We start from the raw sequence: 19159 nt of genomic DNA, 5'->3' as shown, positions 1-19159 counted from the left end.
GCTCTCCGGTGACAAGTGGGCCTGTTTTTACACCTTCCTTCTAAATAAGGAAGCGGTCTGACAGACATATGACCACCGACCCAAATTGGGAGCAGCCCGAGTGGCCCATCGCGTCCCACGGCCGCTGAACGCCACCAATAAGCTTTCTCCCTGTCTAGTCCAGCAGTGATAGTAGGCCCCTCAACTCTCAACAGAGTTTGTATTTTTCCTGCTGTCAGCACCCTCTCTACCCTTGTGTCGTCCCAGCGGTGAAGTCAGCATGATGTCATCCAGGGATGCGATAGCCATGGCAAGGTTGAAACAGGGCTTTTGGTGAGTGGTAGAGGATTTATTCTGAACTCTTAGCAAGAGGGAGACAGAGGGGGAAGAGAGAGAGAGAAAGAGTGAGCGTGTGTGAGAGAGAGAGGCGCGGAGGAGCTGCAAAACATGGTAATCACCACCACCAACATCACCATCACCATCACCTCCAGCTCTGCCGCGCACTCTCCCGTCTCCTCTCCTCCTCTGCACCGGGGCTTGCGTTTCATGCCCAAAGCCCTGATCTGCGCTCCAAAAATATCCCTCAGCCAGCATGCCGAAGGAAGCAAAACAAGAAGAGCGGTATTTTTAGGGTCATTAATTTTGACCACGTGGCCCGAAGGTAAACCGGATGGCCGTTGCGCAAAGGCTCCTCGTCAGTATGTCCTGCGAGGCCGGCACGCCGCACTGGACGCTGACCGCGGTGGTTCTCCTAGGCTTTCTGCTGGGGATCGTGTCAGCGTACCCTTTACCGAGCAGCAGGACAAATGCAACTTTACTGGAGAAAAGATGGGAGACCCTCTTCTCCCGCTCTGTACTGGGGATCTCCGGGGAGAAACCAGAGCTGAACTGGGAGAGTGACTATCTGCTGGGCATCAAAAGAGTCCGGAGGCTCTACTGCAACGTGGGCATCGGGTTTCACCTTCAGATCCTCCCCGACGGCAGGATAAACGGTGTACATAATGAAAACCAGTACAGTGAGTTCTACTTCCACCAATGTAATGCAATAGACATAAAAGCGAGGCAGAGTCAATAAGCATGGATCTGTGATGAGCAGGCTAGTCTATCCCCTCTGTTAATGTGCATGATCATATGTCATCCGACTCTGAGGGAAAATTGAATTTCTTCCACGCAAAGACAAATCTATTAAAAATAAGTATCCATCAGTCCTGAACACCCCCTTCCCCCCCTCCTCCCAAAGCTCAACCATGACATGAATGTATGGACGCTTTTAGACAGAACTTATTTTTACGCAGCCCTGTGAGGGCGGTCCAGAGACCAATAGCCGTGCACGTCAATGCAATTACTGCAATTATTGCAATAGCCAGAATGCGCTTAATTGACACGCGCCAGGATGCAAATGTAAGATGGGGTGAAAGATGCAGAACAAAGGCACGGCATGCTGCGCAGCAATCTGCAAGGTTACACCCATAGACGCAGAGAGAGCACAATGCTTCAGTCACCATGATAAAATACTGAATCAGCCAGAATGATCGCGTGGTGTTTTAGTCTCATTTTTGCTCTAATGTCATAATTCTTTGTTTTGCATCAGGTCTAATAGAGATCTCTACGGTGGAGAGAGGAGTGGTTAGCCTGTATGGGGTGAAGAGTGAGTTGTTTGTCGCAATGAACAGCCGTGGAAGGTTATACGGAACGGTAGGTATGCACAGTAGGCCTATTTCAATTATTGTCCGGCAGTGTTAGTTAATGGGATCCTGAAAATAGGACGCACTTGCAGCTCCATCAGAATCATATTTTTGGTATGGGACTCCTGCCCTGTCTCTGCCAACAGGGGGGCTGCACATTCTGCGTTGCGAAATCCATATATTTTAATTTCATCAGGAATTTATAAAGCTCTATTTAAAGCGTGCTAGGCTTGGTGGCCTATGGGTAAATAATGATGAGGTTAACAGATGCAGGGTTGAGTCCACACGCCTGTAATGTGGTCGTGCTGTGTGTGTGTGTGTGTGTGTGTGTGTGTGTGTGTGTGTGTGTGTGAGGAGGAGGGAAAACCCCCTGACGCAAAGAAACCTGTCAGCGCAGGAAATCGATTTTAATGGCAAAGCGCTTATTTTGCAGGGCAGTGCACATCACACACATCTTGGGAGGCAAAGGCCCAACTCACCACCTCACCAGCAGCAGCAGCAGCAGTAGCGGCAGCTTTTCCCACCTCTAACCTCTAAAAAAGAAGAAAAAGAAAAAAATCTGAAACGCTCTTTGATTTCTAGTTAATGGGAAATTAATTAAAAGTCCGTCTGAAAATGTGAATGTTTGACTGAACATCGGCTTCCTAAGAGGTGTTTCCCGGACACCATTGCTCAAAGCCTTATGAACCTTTCCTGTTTCCACCAAACTGCAGTTGTGCTCGTTACATTTCTGAGAAGCATTCAATACTACAAACTATGCTGCTGTGCATGCTGCCACTGTCTGAGGTGTCCTGGGCTCCCCAAAGAGACCTCAATGCACAGCACCATTTGGATCTTTCATGTATTGAATCTTTGAGGCATCCTCAAAGAACACGTGAATCTGGAACATTAAACCCTGATAACTTACTGTGATTTGCACCTGATGGGAGGTTATAGCACTATCGCCTAATATGAGTGATGGAGCACCAGTGAAAATATACTGTATGTATGTCTCATAATTGTTAAAGAGCTGGCTTTTTTTCTTCTTTCACATTGAAGTACAGACAGCAGCCTCTTAACAATTGGGAGCATTTTCAGAGGTGTAATAATGGCAATCAGGGCAAAAATGTAAAATACTAAAATGTAGTATCCCATAAACATATGGTATACTTTGCCGATGGTTTTTATGGGTGTGTGTGAATTATTCTGCTGCTGAATGTGTTGGGTGTTTTGTGTAGTCCCTTGAAATATGAAAAGCAGTTTTCAAGAGAAAGAAGACTGTAAGTGAGGTTAAGATGACAGTCAATCAAAAAAGTTCATCCTCTTACATTTACAAACATGTAAAGCTCATCACCTCACCATATATGTATGTTAATCTTACTTTTAACTCTCACTTAATGTATTGGTTCTTAGTTTTACAGTTTAGTGCAACTTGAACTTGAACTATTTTTCTCCACCACACACGGAATTTATTTGTAGAATTACTGGAGATAACCTTTAAAAGAAATCATTTGTTTGCTTCTAGAGCAATGCCAGCTATCAATAAAGGAATGTTCCCTGTGGTGGGGGAGGAAACATTGTGTTTAGTAGAGCCCCGCTGACACATGGCTGCTGGTTTGCCTGCTGTGGCCAACATATTTGACAGACAGAATGCGAGGCGGTTATCTGGTCATGAGTGATGAAGCGTTAGCTTGTGAGCAGGCTGATGATCTGATAAGAGATTGAATTAGGCTGCATGGTTTCTGATGGGGAGTATTTGCTCTGCTGCTGTACAGTCATGCACTGTCAGCTCATTCATACTGTATTTAGATATTAGTTTAGATAGAGGGACTTTATTGGGAAATAGTAATCAGTGTTTTTCTTGTGTCTAAAATCTCCTTGATATTGTTTATTTTAGAAATGATTTCAGTACTTTATTGTATGGTTTCATTATTTCATCAAGGTGTTAGGTTTTTCCATTTTAAATGAATAGCTTGACATGTTGCTAAAAAGGTTTTATTGGCAAGAGTTAGATGTGAAAATTGATAGCTCTGTCATTATTTGTTAAATATGAAGCTGCAGCCAGGGAGCAATTACCTTATCTTGGATAAAAAATGAAACAGAGGGAAACAGCTTGTCTTGCTCAGTCCAAAGGTAACCTAAAAAATGCAGATATACAGTCAACAGTTGACACATTATGTCTTGTTAGTTCAATCTGTGCAAAAACAAAACAGTGAAGAATGTGAAGTTGTGGTTTTTACCTGGGCTTATTCATGGGGCATGGATGAAACAAACAAGATGTAAGGTGTATTTTAATGAACTTTAGATTTTGTTAGCTTTGAAGACAGCCAGGCTAGGTGTTTCACTGTTTCCAGCCTTAATGCTAAGCTAGGCTAACTGTCTCCTGACAGTAGATTCATGTCTGCTGCACACATGAGGGTGGTATCGATCTTCTCATCTATCTCTTGTCAAGAGGTTGAACGAGCAAATCTCCCCAAAAATGTGAAACTATTCCTTTAAGTAGTTCAGTTGGATTTAAATTTGTTTTTTTTTTTTTTGTTTTCTTTCTGTGAATAGATCATCACTGATAGAAGTTTCTTGTGTGTGTAAAATGCCAGCTGATTTAATGGATGATCTGGCTCACTGGGCACAGTTAAATTAAATTAGATTAATAGACCCACTCACATCACCTTTGAGGGTGGTTGCTGTGGCTGCTGGCAGGCTGCACAGACAACTCTAAACAAAATGTGAATTCATTGTTCCCATTGCTGTGTGTAATCTAAATTTAGCTTTATATTTTTGTGCATTGCTCAGAATCTTTTTAAAGAGCTTTTAATGTTCTGCTATGATAGCTTCAAACTACAAACTGTCTATTGCGTGGCAGTTGATTAAAATGTGCGCTGTGTGTGTCTTTGTCCTCTCCAGACAGTCTTCCTTGATGAGTGCAAGTTCAAGGAGAGCTTGCTCCCAAACAACTACAACGCCTACGAGTCTCTGGTTTACAGAGGCTCCTACATAGCGCTCAGCAAGCATGGCCGTGTGAAGAGGGGCAACAAGGCCACCACTGCCATGACCGTAACGCACTTCCTACCCCGAATATGATGAGCAAAAACTGGCAATAACAAACTTATTTGCACATGTGGATTATTTTCCAGGTAACATAAATACTGTATACGTACGTACAAACACAAAAGACAAAATGGACAGCAAAAGAAAGAAATACCACTATATCTGATAGTATTTATTCAAACTTTATATGTATATTTGGGTAGCTTACTTTGTATTAGAACTGATGGGAATGCCATTCTTTGCTGCTTTTATGATTTTCATCATTTTGTGATATGAAGGGGATGGAGAGCGTCATTTATCCCCTCAGTTTATATGGGTGCTTGCTGGAATTGGTTGAGTCCTTGCCCTGTCAGTAGATGACAGTTCATCCTTTTGGAAATGAAATGGATACGTTATTACCTCAAAGCACCATATCCTGAGAAGAAGAGGAAGAAGAAAAAGAGAAGTGTGTGCATGAAATTTCTACAGAGAAGAATGCCTGTTTACTTCAAATGTTTTTGTTGTCATCCATCAAGGACTTGGACATTTCCCATCCTCCATGTTTGATTGTCTCTGTCACTGTCAGGGCAACTAGAGCACTTGCAAACATGGTGGTGGTTTTTCTTGCTTCGTCATGAGGTGGCGGTGCCTTGAATTCCTTTTTGCGGCCCCCCTTACCCTAGCATGCGAGAAGCGTGGTGCTCAAGTCAGAAATAGGAATGAAATGCAAGTCATCACTCCCTCAGACACCACCGGGGTGCTTTACCCCAATTCCTAGAGGGCCAGAGGTTTCTCCACTTTATTTTCTTTCCACAATTAGATCAATTAAGTAATTGAGACTCTATGCTGCACAGGACCCAGAGGAGCCTCATGTTAATATGGAAAACCAGATTTAGAGTCAGCACCCCCCATCATGTCCAAGGGAGCTTTGACAATCCCAGGTTTCACTTCCACAAATTTTGAAGCCGGATCATCAGGCCAGACTGAATGTGAGTCGCTACTACATTTGTGGACATGCATTTATTTTTAGTATTTCTGTGGAACTGGTTGGTTTGAGAGCTGCTTCATTTCTCATTGTGGGAGGTCAAGGGGGCATCTAACAGGGCATCATAGACCTGACACTATGAAGCAAAATGACCTCCATTTCTTTCTGCTCTGTGTTGTATTTCCCTCCAGTTCAAACTGAGTCGGTGCAATCTGTTGCATCTGGTCTGTAGCCTTGGTATTTTGTTTGGGGATGACTCCCACTAATTTATTCAATTTTGTTTTGGAAATGCTGAGTTTAGAGCAAAAGTGATGATGGGAGCTGTTTGATTTTCACACTAGTTTGATGATATCTGGCACTTAGAGTAATGTGTTTAAGCAGAAATGAGCGAAGTTACCGTGGATGTCACTGAGTAGTCAGTTCACTGTAAATATGTTGATCTGCTGCATTCATTTGAAGTTTAGAGAGAGAACTGGATTTGTGAACAAAACTTCAGGGAATGATGTGGATTGATCCCAGATTTTTATGCTATTTCTACATTATTCAGATTGGTCAGTCAGTCACGTTATGGCTTCTTGTGCAAAAAACAAATAAGAGCAATGTTTAAAAAGCAGTGAACCAAAGGGTTATGTTAGCGATGTTCATTCAGGCTTCATGTATGCAGCATACCATACTTGAATTCAACAACTGCTCATGCTCCTCTTTCAGATAGTTTTCCATTGTGGAGACAAGGGGGAGGGGGAGGACAGAGAGCAAGCAAAGTTGAAGGTAACAGTGAAGTACAGAGGACTTACATGAGATTCTGTATGTGGCTCTGGTTGTTTGTTTAACTTGGTGAGGATATGGATAATGTGGGGTAAATATCTGAGCGTCAGACGAGTGGGCTCCTCGTCTGTTGATGTCACGCTGGACAGTCAGTGCAGGGCCCTGGGATTCCTGTCCCACTCATCTGAGCCATTTTTGTACCAAGGTCAAGGATGTGGGCTTTCTGTACTTTGTGGCAGTGATGCAGGCATGTTTTCTGGTCCATCTCAATGACTTCTACCTTGTTGCTTTGCGGCACTCTGCACCTGTTAAGCTATTTCTTCATCAAGACACAAATGGTCGTCTTGTATTGTGCAATGAAGATATTAACGATTCTGCACCTTTCACGTACTTCTGGGCAGAGTCTATATAATGTTGACATAAGATATGACTGAGCTCGTTTTTTATTGACCTTGAATTCAGTTACTATATTTTGGTACTTGACCTGCAATATTCTGTTAGTATCAAACCACCAGTCAGGCCAGTTTGGTGAAATATGATTAAAGAAAGTACCAAGGCTCCTATACATACTGTATATGTTATCATATTTTACCTCATGCCCTTTCTAACATTACTGTAACGCACTGACAAAATGTCTGTGAGCGATGGTTTACGAGCCCTTTAAGCTCCAGCTTATGTCTAGTAGCAGAGACGAATGTGCAGTGTCTTGCATGTCTAAGTGTGTTTGAGTGTGTGTGTGTGTGTGTGTGTGTGTGTGTGTGCGTGCGTGTGTGCGTGCATGCGTGCATGTGTCCAACTGAGCACGCTCCTGTCATGTTCTGTTTCCTCCAAAGCAACAGTAGAGATGGTATCAGATCAATTTACCTTGAGTCAGGTCATTGTCTGACTGTGCAGGCTGATGTACTGGACTCTCCTCACAGAGAGGATGAGGACAGGAGGGATGGAAAAAGGCAACACAGAGGCTACTGAGGGATGTCTGTCAAGAGCAAGCACTGACTGTGGTTTTAGCAGGTAGTTATGTAGCAAAAGGCCACTTAAAAAGAATCTAATGCTTCCAGGAAAGGAAAGGGACACTTGAGGTTGAACCTGTGAACAGGTTGTCTGGTGGACTGAATACTGTGATCCAAGAGAGCAACTTGACACTCCCAGGATGTCATGTTTAATGTTTTTGAATATTGACACCATTGATAATTGTGTTTGGGGGATTTTGCCTTGAGCATCTGACTACTCATTTTTACTGATAAGCCTTTATCACATCACTATGATCAGAAAACGATCACTTGTAGCTTTTTCAGGACTGATTTTGTGACAGTGAGGGTTGGGTGGAGAGGCATTTTGACTAGTTTGTCAAAATATACAAATGGTGCAAATCTGTTTTTTGTATGGAGTGCAATTTATTGAGCAGGGTATAGATATTATTTTTCCTTGCAATGCTTTCACTGAAACAAGCTGACATGCAAGATCATAACTACTTGTTTTGATGACAATGTTGTTTTAATTACTGTATGTCATTTATGATTTATTCTGGTATGTTTCAGAGGACACTGCAACAAGCCATGAATTGAATGGCAGAATGGGAATTGTAAAGTTACAATGCTCTTGAAGTGGTAAGGGACACCTGCTAAGTTGACCTTGTTTACACCAAAAGCAAGTTAGCTTGGTGTCAGATTTTGAAAGCTTGAGAACTGAAAGTTTAAAGGAAAAATGACTTTGTTACACTTTCTACAACTTTTGCATGATGTTGTTTTGAGGCAGAAAAGGTTGTATGATATAGCAGTAACTGAGAGAGGGTAGTTAATGTCATGAAGCATATCACCTTTCAACATTAACCCTTACATCCTAAATTCCTTTATTATGCATATAGAGTTCTGAATGGACGAGGCATGTGTTCCCCCTTTGATTAAGGATCCAGCGTCTGGATTTTGCCATTGTGTTTATCATACCTGTTCAGCTGGTTTATAAATGTGTTGGTTCACAGGGAACTGGAGACTGGAGGTCTGTGGGAGGATCTGGGATCAGACTTGTGTGTGTGTGTGTGTGTGTGTGTGTGTGTGTGTGTGCGTGCGTGCGTGTGCGTGCGTGTGTCCCTGTGTGCCAGCAGCCTTTGTGTTTCTCAGTTTTCTATTCCTGCACTGAGGGGAGAGTGCTCCCTCTGAGTCCCCCTCCTCTTTTTTAACATATACCTCACCTTCTGCCTTAGTTCCGATTATTGAAATGATTGTAAATTAGTTTGAAACAACAGACTGCTCAAATCATTTGTTTCTGAAAAATACGAGTGAGTAAAATACTATATTACAAATGGTTTTCCTTTTATTTTTGTACGTATGTGCTGTGCACAGCAGTCAACTGTATTCCTGAGATAATAATAAAAGATGTTTTGTAAAAGCTGTTGTATTGAGTGCTTTGCATGTTTCCTTTGTCATGCTTCTTCCCCCTGAATGACGGTCATCTATGAGTGCCGGGGAAATGTTAAACCTCAAGCCAAAGTCATGGTCAATGCATGACCAAGAATCAGTATGTGGCGCCCTCTTCTGGTGAAGCATGACAATGGGGAGGAGGGGTTCTAAATAAACTTCTTGTAATTTCCCAGTGGGTTTCCTGGACATGCCTTTGTCATTTGGCACTAAAATAGAAGTAAAATAAAGACAGCGTTCAGTTGTTTCCACAGAAATGAATTTATTTGAATGAAAAGTTAAATCTGCATCACATAAAGAATCTTTTCAACAGTGCACAGCACACCAGCTACATGTAATGTTTCCAATGATAAATGAGTGATTAATGAATATTTACTTCAAATGGAGCAGTTCTTTCAAGGAAATAACTGTGAAAAGGTGCACATGCTCTTCTCACTCAACACAGCAAAGTGAAATAACTAAGCTCTTTATATTTATTTCAGCTGTTAGTATTGAATTAGTTCTTTGCAAGAAAGTTACAAGAAATGTTTGGACATAACTGGCCTGTGAAATAGGGGGTGATAAGTGGTTTCCTACATCCCTGTTTCTGTTTATTATCCTCATCAATATGAAAAGTGATTATTACTGCCCTCTGGAGTACTACTTTGAACATTTCTCTGTAGTGTAATATTCTTCTAGGGAGCTCAAAATGATCATGCTCATTATTTTGATAGTTGCTCTAAATACTGTTTACAGCTCAGACTGTGAATATAGTCATCTTATGACATGTTGACTGCACTTTTTCCATCTAACATTGAGAATGAACGCTGGCACGAGTCCAGCATATTGTTTCTTTTGGGTGAAAACCTTCCAACTCTAAAATCTGAACAGGCTGCAAAGCTGTCTAACAACAGAAATGTGAACTCAAGTGAAAGGAAGTGAGAAGCAGGGAGGTATGCAGTTAAGCAAGGCCTGTGAATGTCAGTCAACATACTGTGACACAACAGAATCTAATTACTGTCTAATTATATATAATCAATCATTTGCATCAGTAATGCATACCTAGGCAGTAAAGGTATAATTTACTCACTTCGGCCGGTGGTCATGAACAGGTAAGAGAACAGATATGTTCCTGACACTATAGGTTTTGCTGAATTTTTTATCCTTTCAGAATTCCTTACTCTACCTGTACTGTTATTCTGACCAGAAGAAATACTGAAATACAGAGTTTCCAACTCCGATTTAAACAACCTTCAATCAATAAAAGTCAAACAATAAAGTTTATAGAATAGTTTGGAAGCCTGATATTCTTATCTCCCTTTCTTTCTTGATCAGCGACATGGATGAGACGAGTCCATCTTCCTTTCACATCTTCTGCTTTCTCTTCTCTGCTCCAGCCTCTGCAGGAATCTCTGTGTCCACGTTTTTAGGTTTGAACAGAGTAGAGTAACCTGTGCTTCCATCCACGGCAGGGAAATCTGTATTTTACACAGATATCTGTATCTTAAACAGATAAAACAGCGGTTTACCAGTTAGAGCATGCAGGAATCCCACCTCAACAACCTACAACAACTTAATCATGGAAAAACAGGCAGGCCTTGAGTCATTTTGGTAAATGAGTTAGCCAGATTATCGACCCTCTGTTTAAATAGACCTGTTGGACTTTCTCCTCCTCCAGTAGCTGCCCACACACCAACCTGAACATTTGTGCTGTAAAGAGAGCAAGGCATCCCCATTGATCATGCAACCAGCTTTCCTCTCACTCATCCTCATTGCTGTACATGTGTCTGTACCGGTGGTTTATACAATGAGGCTGCAGGACCCACAGCAACTTTTACATCAGCAGAGCGGCGTCAGCACAGGAGCACACGCAGACACATCCAGCGGAGCAGGACGTCTCTACTTGGAGCTGAGTGGGTCACTGCAAAAAGGTGTTCACAGACACTTTCTGGGTGAGTCTGCCAAAATTTTTTATATAGATTAACTTCACTACAATTTACTTTTAATTCCAGGAAATATAAACCTTTTTAATACTAAATGCAACTCTTTCTTTTTCCAGCATTGTTCATTTGTCAGAGGGCAATAGCATGCTTTACATTATGTCCTAAATTGATTCAAAAATACAAAACAAAATGTATTTGTTCACAAAGGTAAAAGATGCACTGCTAAAATTACAAATATATAATTTTGGGGTATATTTTGCAAATACAAACGAACATGATTTCTGGCAGCCAGTAATGTTCATGTTGAGAAGATGTTTCTAAAACTATTCTAAATATACTCTATATGAATTTCTTTTTCAATCTGGTATTTTTTTCCCATTTAAAACTGATGATGGAATGTTTGAACCTGTTCTCTTACAGTTATTTTGCCAGTAAGGACAGATACAAGCAACTTTGTGTCAATATTTGATTTGAGAAGAAGACGGTTCCTCTGTATGGACGTAAAGGGAAGGCTGTACAACTCTGTGAGTACTTTCTACATGCACTGAACTTGAGTGAAGTCAGGAGCACAGGAAAAACATTTAACTTTATATTTGTTTGCTTTTTTTTCTGTAAAACAGAGGCAAAAGGACAGAGAAGATTGTCTCTTCCAGCGCATTTGGTTTGATTTGGCGAACCATCATGATGTGCTTTATTCTGTGAGTGGGGCCCGGCTACTTAAACTGGAGCGAGCTGAGCTGCGAGTTGCTCACCAGGAGCCACCTGAGCCCTCCTCGGCCCTGATGGAGAGGTTCCTGGGTCCCTTGGTAAAGAGACAGAGGAGGAGTGAGGAGGTGAACCCCTCTGATCCATTAAGATCACAGTCACACCCCTCACATTCTGCCAAGGATCACAAGGATGCAGCTCAAGGGCAGCCTGAACAGGACCAGGCCGGCGCTGTGTCCAAAGAGACCATCACGTCCTGTGATGACCCCCTGCGCGTCTTACAGCCCAATGGGCCTGTCAGTCCTGTCAAGACGAATATTGTAGACCGGGCAGAACAAGACTAAGATATGTGAAAAAGGGCTGCAAGTCTTTATGTTTGTTTTGAAAACTGTCTTTTTGTTTGACTGCATGGTGGGAGCAGATACTGTACTTGTAGACACCTTGTCCTGCATCTGTGGACTGCAGGACCAGTGAGAGCCGCAGAATGACTTCCAAACGGCTGGTAGAGTCAAACTGACACTCAAGGGTGCCATGTTGTTTTCTGAAACCACATGAGAGCATTAACTATCTTACAGCTTCTGAGAAAAAAGCATTTCATCCCTACAATTCTTCCATACAATTACATTTTTTCAGAATTAGTTTTATGGCGCTATTATGCTCGGTAACGTTCTCATAAACTGTGTTACATCACAGCAGCCTGCACAGACCCTCTGTTTGAACAGCAGACGAAGGATACGTTTGGCAACATTTGACATGATCATGCAGCGAGTTTGATGCAGCGTCCTGCTGTCCTTTCACCTCTTTTGTCAGTTAAATTTTAAACCTTGAGCCAGATGTGGCAATGTTTGTTTTGCATATGTACAAATGTGTAATCTGTAAGTAATTATGAATATTTATACATACATGTGTTGATACAGTTGTCCTTCATTACAGGAGTTTAAAAACTTAAGAAGAAATTGAACAGTGCAGTCTTTTGTTACTGATAAAATATCATGCTATTTGCAGTCATACATAAACAGGATCCAATGATGTCAGGTGCTGGACACCAATAGTAACAGCAATGAAAAGGAATTTATTTATTGAAATGTGTTAAATGACTTCCTTCCTAGCCTACTGTTTATTATTTATATATTTCACCTTGTGTTATTTCTAATGTGGATAAATAAATGGTGACTATTCCGTGGATTGTCTGTCTGTTCAAAGTCCAAAAAGTGGATTTCTGCTTTGCATTTTTGACGGCAGTGATTTCACAGAAGTGTGTGAAACCTGTTCTGGGATAACTGCATGAGTGTGAACCGTCATGAAAGAACATCCTGTGACACACACAAATATAAAGTGCACCCATTAGTTGCACCACTCAACAACAGCTCCATGCGAGACTCTTTCTGTAGTCCTTAATCTAACGATCACTTATATAGCTACAGAACATAAAGTAACATCATTACGAGCAAGTTGTTGCATTTTGAGGAAAAAAGAAAAACTGGGAATGAAAATACTTGAGTCAAGAATGTGAGCCACATACATGACAACTGCACAAAACATATCAGAACAACAAATAAACCTCTGCACCAACCAATCCAAATAAAGGCCACAACAACCATGTGGTTATTATGCACACAACCAATTGGTTATGTAACCAGAAAATATTTGACCTGGACAAACAATGTCCAAATGAAGTGATATCAAAAAGAGAAAACAGAAACTTTCATTTGATATCAGCATATCAAATAAATGTAGACCACCATGTAAATGAAGAAGCATGCTGACTGAAACGAACACATTATGTCCATAAATCACAATGCAACATCTAAGTGATATATCATGCAAAGATAAACACACGAGACCCAACATAGACTCAATGTGGATTTTAGGGAGTTTAGGTAGTTTTATTCATTTAGATTTAGTAAAATAAATATAACAGCCAACAGTAGTAACAGCTTCATTTTCCTATCATGAAATACACGCTCAAGTTTGACTGCATTCCTGCATGAAGTGTTTTCAATCGAAGGATCCCAGTGACCAAAGGTACTGAAGGTGTTTTCATATAATCCAGAAGTCACACACTGCACATTTTTTTTTTAATTATCATATTGAAAAAGTAATGTTTAATCACTCTAAAGTTTTACACTGAGAGTGGAGTGAAAAGTCGAGAATTAGAGGAGTATAGTGCATTAACAGTACAGCACGTAGCATGTGCGCTCTTTCTTGGCATGCATTTGTCCCTCTTGACTGAAGTGTTAATTCACAACAATGAAAAAGTCACTGATTTCCAAAAAGTCAACACTGTCACATTTCTGCTCTCTGCTCCCACGCAAAGTCTGTGAACTTCCGGAGAGTAAATATAGAAGCACAGACTCATTAGAGCACAATGCTGCCCACATTTACAGTAATGAATAACCAGAAAGTAACAAAGTGATGATGACATTGCCCTGCAACACAAACCATCTCTCTGACCTTAAATTCAACAGCATTCAAACCTGAAAATGTCTGTATTTTACATGTAGGTAGTAGGTTATTATTATATGAAATAAAAGGCTGTATTATGTGCATTATTACTCCATATTTTGGTGACGTTAAACTGAATTTCTGCATTCAATTAAATAAAGTATGTTTTTAAACAGCACCTAAATGCTTGACTTAAGATTTTCTCTTTGATAATTCCATTGTCAAAAAATACTTAGATTGAACAACCAGGAAAACATTATCCATCCATCAGTTCACAATTGAGTAAATAAAATGAACATGTGACTGAGCAGAACCTACAAATAAATCTAATTTGTAAACTTTCAGTATTGAGACTCTGGAGCTTTTTCCTAAAATGTACAAAACGAACATTTCCTCTTACTCCTACTGTTTAACATGGTCCCCTCTGTGGACAAACACACAGCGGATCCCTGACAGTTTGAACCTGTCGTCCTCTTTTCTCACGGTGAGTATAAACCGGCACAGACCTGTGTTGGGACTTAAAGAGAACATATGTGCCCTGTCGGAACCCAGAGGCAAGGAGCAATGTAACTCCTCCACAAAGTAGCGCACTGCCACGCACATGTAGGCCCCGTGGGTGACGACCAAAGCATGGACGAGGACGCCCCTGAGCCCGTCGTCTGCCTTTCCCTCCACAAGAGAAGTTTCTGGTGGGGCACATAAGGGAGTTTTGTCCTCACCTCTGTCATGCCAGTGCTTGGCCCCAATTTGCTGGAGCATTTTCTCCAAGAACTCTTTAACCCGCTCCTTCACCTAAACGGAGGAAGAATCTGTTAGACACTGCGTATTTTCTTTCTACACTACAAGCAGATGTCATGGAAATATAACTACCTGCAACTGTGAAGGATTACAGTTACAGCTCATTTTATTAACAGCATGGCCACAGCCTTTCCCATCAAAAACACACACCAAGTCCAGTTTCATCTTGAAACAACAGCCTGTAAATCGTTTAGGAAAGCTGGGAGGGAGGCCTCGAGCCGACACTGATTGGGGCGCTCGGCGCTTACGTCAATTCTATCTTTGTATATCTGCATCATCATCATGACGTGCTGGTCATGTGCTGAGTTGGACCAGAGTTAACGTCCAAACCGAGATCTAATTGATGAAGCCTGACGTTGTACCTTTGAAATAGAACATCCTTCCTTCCGACGGCCTCACGCACACTGTCCTCTCACACGGCCTCTTACACAAATAACACAAAGCTAAGTGGTGACTTTTTAATCAGGGCCAGTGACGTTGTTTGACAGTGGAAGGGCATGTACTTTGATCCTCCTGATTCACACCAAGCTCTGGCAGATACAAAAGAAACAGAACCATGTGGATGCAAAGAGGCCCTGACAAGCATGTTGCATCCATGCAGAGAGAGCAGCTGACTGAGGAAATGTGTGTTTTCTGCCACCTAGTGGTAAGCGTTAATTGTAGCAGAGCATTCAGGTTGAGCCATATTTGGAGTTAAATATGGATAAAGACTTGATTGTTGTAGGGGCAACAGATGAGTGTCCCATTTTCTTATGGCCAAGACAATCTTTCCAACTGCAAGTCTTAATATTTTAAGTTTGGACAGAGTGCCAAATGTAAGTAATTACAGAATGCGATCACCTTTTCATGAAGTGTTCCTGAGCCCATGTAGTAACATCCTTTATTCAATCATGTGTTCACAAAGTGGTGAACCTCTCTCCATCCTCGCTTGTGAATGACTGAGCCTTTCTAGGATGCTCCTTTCATACCCAATCATGATACTATCACCTGTTACCAAATTCAGAATAAGAATATATTTACAGAAATCAATGAAGCTGATGAGGTCAAACATTGAACAGTGTCGTTATACTGTTTTCGCTTCAGTATCTGTCAAAATGGAGTAGCAAGTTATCACATTCTGTTTTTATTTGTCTTACATGGCATCCTAACTTTTTTGGACTCGGAGTTGTACCTTAAGCCAAGCAATTCTGTGCCAATGTCACAACTAACTGAGCTGCCAAGAAGAGAGAGAGAGAGAGAGAGAGAGAGAGAGAGAGAGAGAGAGAGAGAGAGAGAGCAAAGAGAGAGACAGACAAATATAAAAGGTAAACAAAATGGAGGAGGACACAGAGAGAATAAATACTGCTGATTCAAAATGAAAAAAACAAATAATGAAATAACAGAAATGAGACTGGACCCTTCTAGCCTCACCTGCTCCTGCGTCTCCCCCTCTGGAGGGGTGAAGCCTGGAAATGACTGACCGGCTGCCTTGGCCATGTCTCTCAAGTCCTGCACCCGTCCACCTTCTGCTATCCCAAAGCTCTGAAAAACAAGTCACTGGCTCAAGGGTACTCATTAATAAGTAAATATATCTCAAGTAAATGTTTAAGTGAGAAAATGCTTTCGCTATAAAGTTGTAAAATCCCACAAAAGAAATGCTACTCACTATCTCTTTAAGTAAAGGGTCACATGCCATCTGTAGGCCAGAACAGCTGCTGTTGTGTTTCATTATTTTTTCAGCAGTCTGGAAAAAATGACATAATCATCCCATCACATAGTGGCAGACTGTGACATGCTGTCGTTCTCTGTAGAGAAGAAGCTCAGTTTTTCCCCGATGAGTTCCTGATCAGTTCCACTGATATCCTTTGTGATTTATCCTCTTGCCCCTGCTAAATACCGCTCTCACAAGTGAGATGGTGTGAAAATAAAACCAAAAAGTGTGGACTAAAGTATACAGTCTAATGTAAACCATGTAGTATATTTCTATTACATCTAATAACACAGTAAAATTATTTTTTTGTCTTAAAATTCATGCTCCCACTGTGAAAATTTATGCATCGCACCTGCTGGGCCCGAAGCATATCACTGACAAACACATTGGTGAACTTGACATCCTTCAGGTAACGGCCTGCAGCCTCGGCCTGCTGCAGCCCCATCTCAGACAAGGGTGAATCTATAGCCTGACCTGTGTGGAGGAAGAGGGCAAGATAAAAGCAGGACACAGAAAGAGCATGAGAGAGAGATGGAGAGAAGGAGAGCGAGATAGAGAGAGAGTTCTTGATGTCGTATCCTCAGACATACTCTACCTTGTAGCAGGCCTTCTTTGTTGTACTGTGTTTCCCCACTGCATAAAAAAAGGTTTGGTCAGTGTCAGAGTGCCATCATTAGTATCAAGGTATCATTAACAGATTAGGTAGAGAAGCTCAGAGGCTGTGGGTCATATATTTGATTTCATGTCTATTGTTTAGTTTATCTCGAGGACCTTTCAGCAGAGCAGGCGGTCAAACCTGACTGCTGTTGTTGCAGGGCTGTAGTCCCTGCTGCACTCTGCTTAAATGGCAGTGGCCCATATACTTTTTATTAGAAGTTAGATATACTTCTGTCTGTTTGTCTGTCTGACAGCTTCTGTGGCAGTGCCAACCAGGGATGCAACTAACGATTATTTTCATCAATGATTCTTTTCTCTTTTTTTTTTGTGATGAACTGTTTAGTCTATAAACATCGGAAAATAGTTAAAATACCTTTCACAATTTCCCAGAGCCCAAAAAACAGTTATTTAATCAATCATTGGCTAATTTTTACCTGCAATGTCTTATGGATTCTAGTTTTATTTACATAATTTCTCTTGACACCATTGTGCTGATGTCAAACAATCTATGATAGATTTGATTTTCTGGGATTCCACATGCTTATAATAACATTTATGTTATTATAATATCGAAACCATAAATTCCAATTTGGTTTTACAGAATTATTGTGCCAGATAATGACAGCATTGTGCTTGATGAGGGGGAACGGAGCCAGTTCATTCATTCATTCAGTCTGACCTCTGGTGGCTGAAGGCTGAAGTGGACGTGAACGTGCGGGGAGGTGGACTGGGACAGCTGGACACGGGTTATAAATTCTTGCTGGCTGTTGAACTCATGAGACTGTCCTTGTTTACAGTCAGCTATGGCGCTCCAATAACTGCCCTGTATGTGCTGAAGTTATTGTTAAAAATAGAGGCTAACACTGTCCGGACACCGCCGAAGTCTCTGTCTGTCAGTGCGCACATTACGCGCGCTGTGGCACGTGCTGCGGTTAACTTTACATCTATCCAGATAGAGTAAATAAATGCAGACTCCGGCCTACAGTCAGTACAGGATCTAATTTTACATTACATTACAAGTACAGTAAGTGGGAACACAAGGAAGTATGGCATGTCACTATACATACGAATATATAACTATATTATTACTTTACTATAAATAGCTCACAGTCAGGTCCACAGACTGTAGTCCTTCATAAATGGCAGCAACAAGCAGCGCTACTCGGAGCGTGTGTGTGAAAAACAGAAAGACATTTATCATAAACATTGAACATCAATGGCAACTGCACTTACTGTCGAACAAGGGTTAGTCCAAACGTTAGCGCTTTCATGCTTCGGAAGGTGACGACGGAGTAATGTCGCATGAACTGAGGACGAGTGGAGTGTCGCGTCTGCAGAGGAGCTGAGGAGCAGACATGAGGGAGCACACAGAGCTGGAAAGGTCATTACCCACTGATCAGGAGCCCGACACAACACCTCACTCTGAACCCAATGCTCGCTAGCAGGACGCACATTTCACAAACAATTAACAGGTATGATGCTGACTACCTGTAACCTGTGAAGAGTCACTGAACCGTCAGAAGTTCAGCAACTAGCTCAACACATCAACACACACACACACACACACACACATACACACACACACACACACACACGTCTGTACTGAGTTTCTTATAATCTACTGCATCAACATTTGTGAATATCTATCTGTTTATAGTCTGTTGTTCAGGGTCTTTTCTGTGGATCAAATAACTGTTTGAATGAATGCAGCCACTTCAGGCTGACCCTTTCCCTGCTCACACAAGTCTTCTGACTTCATTTGTCTGTGGTTACTTGAGAGCGTAGCTTTCTTGTAAGTTCTAAACATTGTTCTATCTCACCCCTCCTCTGTCTGAACATGCAGAACATACAGTACATGTGTCAGTGTAATACTTAAATTCTATAAATTTGACTGCCTGTACTCCATCTCATTTCTGTTTCTAAACAGACATCAGGGACTTAAAGGAGTGTGATGAGGGGGTCAAGAGTCCTTTTCTTCTGACCAGTATATTTTTCTTAGCTTTTTGTGGCAGATTCACTGGACTGAGCTGAAATATCACCTCTTTTTTCTGGCATCTGCACATTAGCAGGGAGTCTTTCTAACTTGTCTTTCTTCTGCTCTGGTCAGG

General features: G+C 41.5%; 3 protein-coding genes across 3 annotated transcripts; 2 read left to right on the top strand and 1 right to left on the bottom strand.

The window, feature by feature from the left end:
* The first annotated feature begins 300 nt into the window (after positions 1–300).
* Positions 301–8805, top strand: LOC143321590 (fibroblast growth factor 4B-like). Its single transcript, XM_076732017.1, has 3 exons — positions 301–995; positions 1571–1674; positions 4548–8805. The coding sequence occupies exons 1-3, from the start codon at positions 650–652 to the stop codon at positions 4722–4724; spliced, it is 627 nt and encodes a 208-aa protein (XP_076588132.1). The 5' UTR covers positions 301–649; the 3' UTR covers positions 4725–8805.
* Positions 8806–10554: 1749 nt separating this feature from the next.
* On the top strand, positions 10555–11805 carry LOC143321864 (fibroblast growth factor 23-like). Its single transcript, XM_076732552.1, has 3 exons — positions 10555–10765; positions 11177–11280; positions 11377–11805. Exons 1-3 carry the CDS (start codon positions 10555–10557, stop codon positions 11803–11805), a joined length of 744 nt encoding a protein of 247 aa, XP_076588667.1.
* Positions 11806–14206: 2401 nt separating this feature from the next.
* Positions 14207–18355, bottom strand: tigara (TP53 induced glycolysis regulatory phosphatase a). Its single transcript, XM_076732811.1, has 6 exons — positions 18285–18355; positions 16990–17027; positions 16747–16868; positions 16350–16427; positions 16115–16225; positions 14207–14698 (listed from the first exon to the last, which is right to left on the bottom strand). The coding sequence occupies exons 1-6, from the start codon at positions 18353–18355 to the stop codon at positions 14309–14311; spliced, it is 810 nt and encodes a 269-aa protein (XP_076588926.1). The 3' UTR covers positions 14207–14308.
* Between the last annotated feature and the right edge of the window lie 804 nt (positions 18356–19159).

The sequence above is a fragment of the Chaetodon auriga genome, chromosome 6 (assembly GCF_051107435.1).
Source record: "Chaetodon auriga isolate fChaAug3 chromosome 6, fChaAug3.hap1, whole genome shotgun sequence".
Classification (NCBI taxonomy): domain Eukaryota; kingdom Metazoa; phylum Chordata; class Actinopteri; order Chaetodontiformes; family Chaetodontidae; genus Chaetodon; species Chaetodon auriga.
Note: the sequence above shows the minus strand (reverse complement) of the source record. Positions and strands in the feature narration are given on the sequence as shown.

Coding starts and splice junctions, on each gene's coding strand:
- LOC143321864 (XM_076732552.1), top strand. CDS start 10,555: ATGCAACCAGCTTTCCTCTCACTCATCCTCATTGCTGTACATGTGTCT. Junction 10,766..11,176: donor TGTTCACAGACACTTTCTGG/GTGAGTCTGCCA, acceptor GTTCTCTTACAG/TTATTTTGCCAGTAAGGACA. Junction 11,281..11,376: donor AGGGAAGGCTGTACAACTCT/GTGAGTACTTTC, acceptor TCTGTAAAACAG/AGGCAAAAGGACAGAGAAGA.
- tigara (XM_076732811.1), bottom strand. CDS start 18,355: ATGCGACATTACTCCGTCGTCACCTTCCGAAGCATGAAAGCGCTAACG. Junction 17,028..18,284: donor GGACTAACCCTTGTTCGACA/GTAAGTGCAGTT, acceptor TTTTTTATGCAG/TGGGGAAACACAGTACAACA. Junction 16,226..16,349: donor ACCCTTTACTTAAAGAGATA/GTGAGTAGCATT, acceptor CTTGTTTTTCAG/AGCTTTGGGATAGCAGAAGG.
- LOC143321590 (XM_076732017.1), top strand. CDS start 650: ATGGCCGTTGCGCAAAGGCTCCTCGTCAGTATGTCCTGCGAGGCCGGC. Junction 996..1,570: donor ACATAATGAAAACCAGTACA/GTGAGTTCTACT, acceptor GTTTTGCATCAG/GTCTAATAGAGATCTCTACG. Junction 1,675..4,547: donor GTGGAAGGTTATACGGAACG/GTAGGTATGCAC, acceptor TGTCCTCTCCAG/ACAGTCTTCCTTGATGAGTG.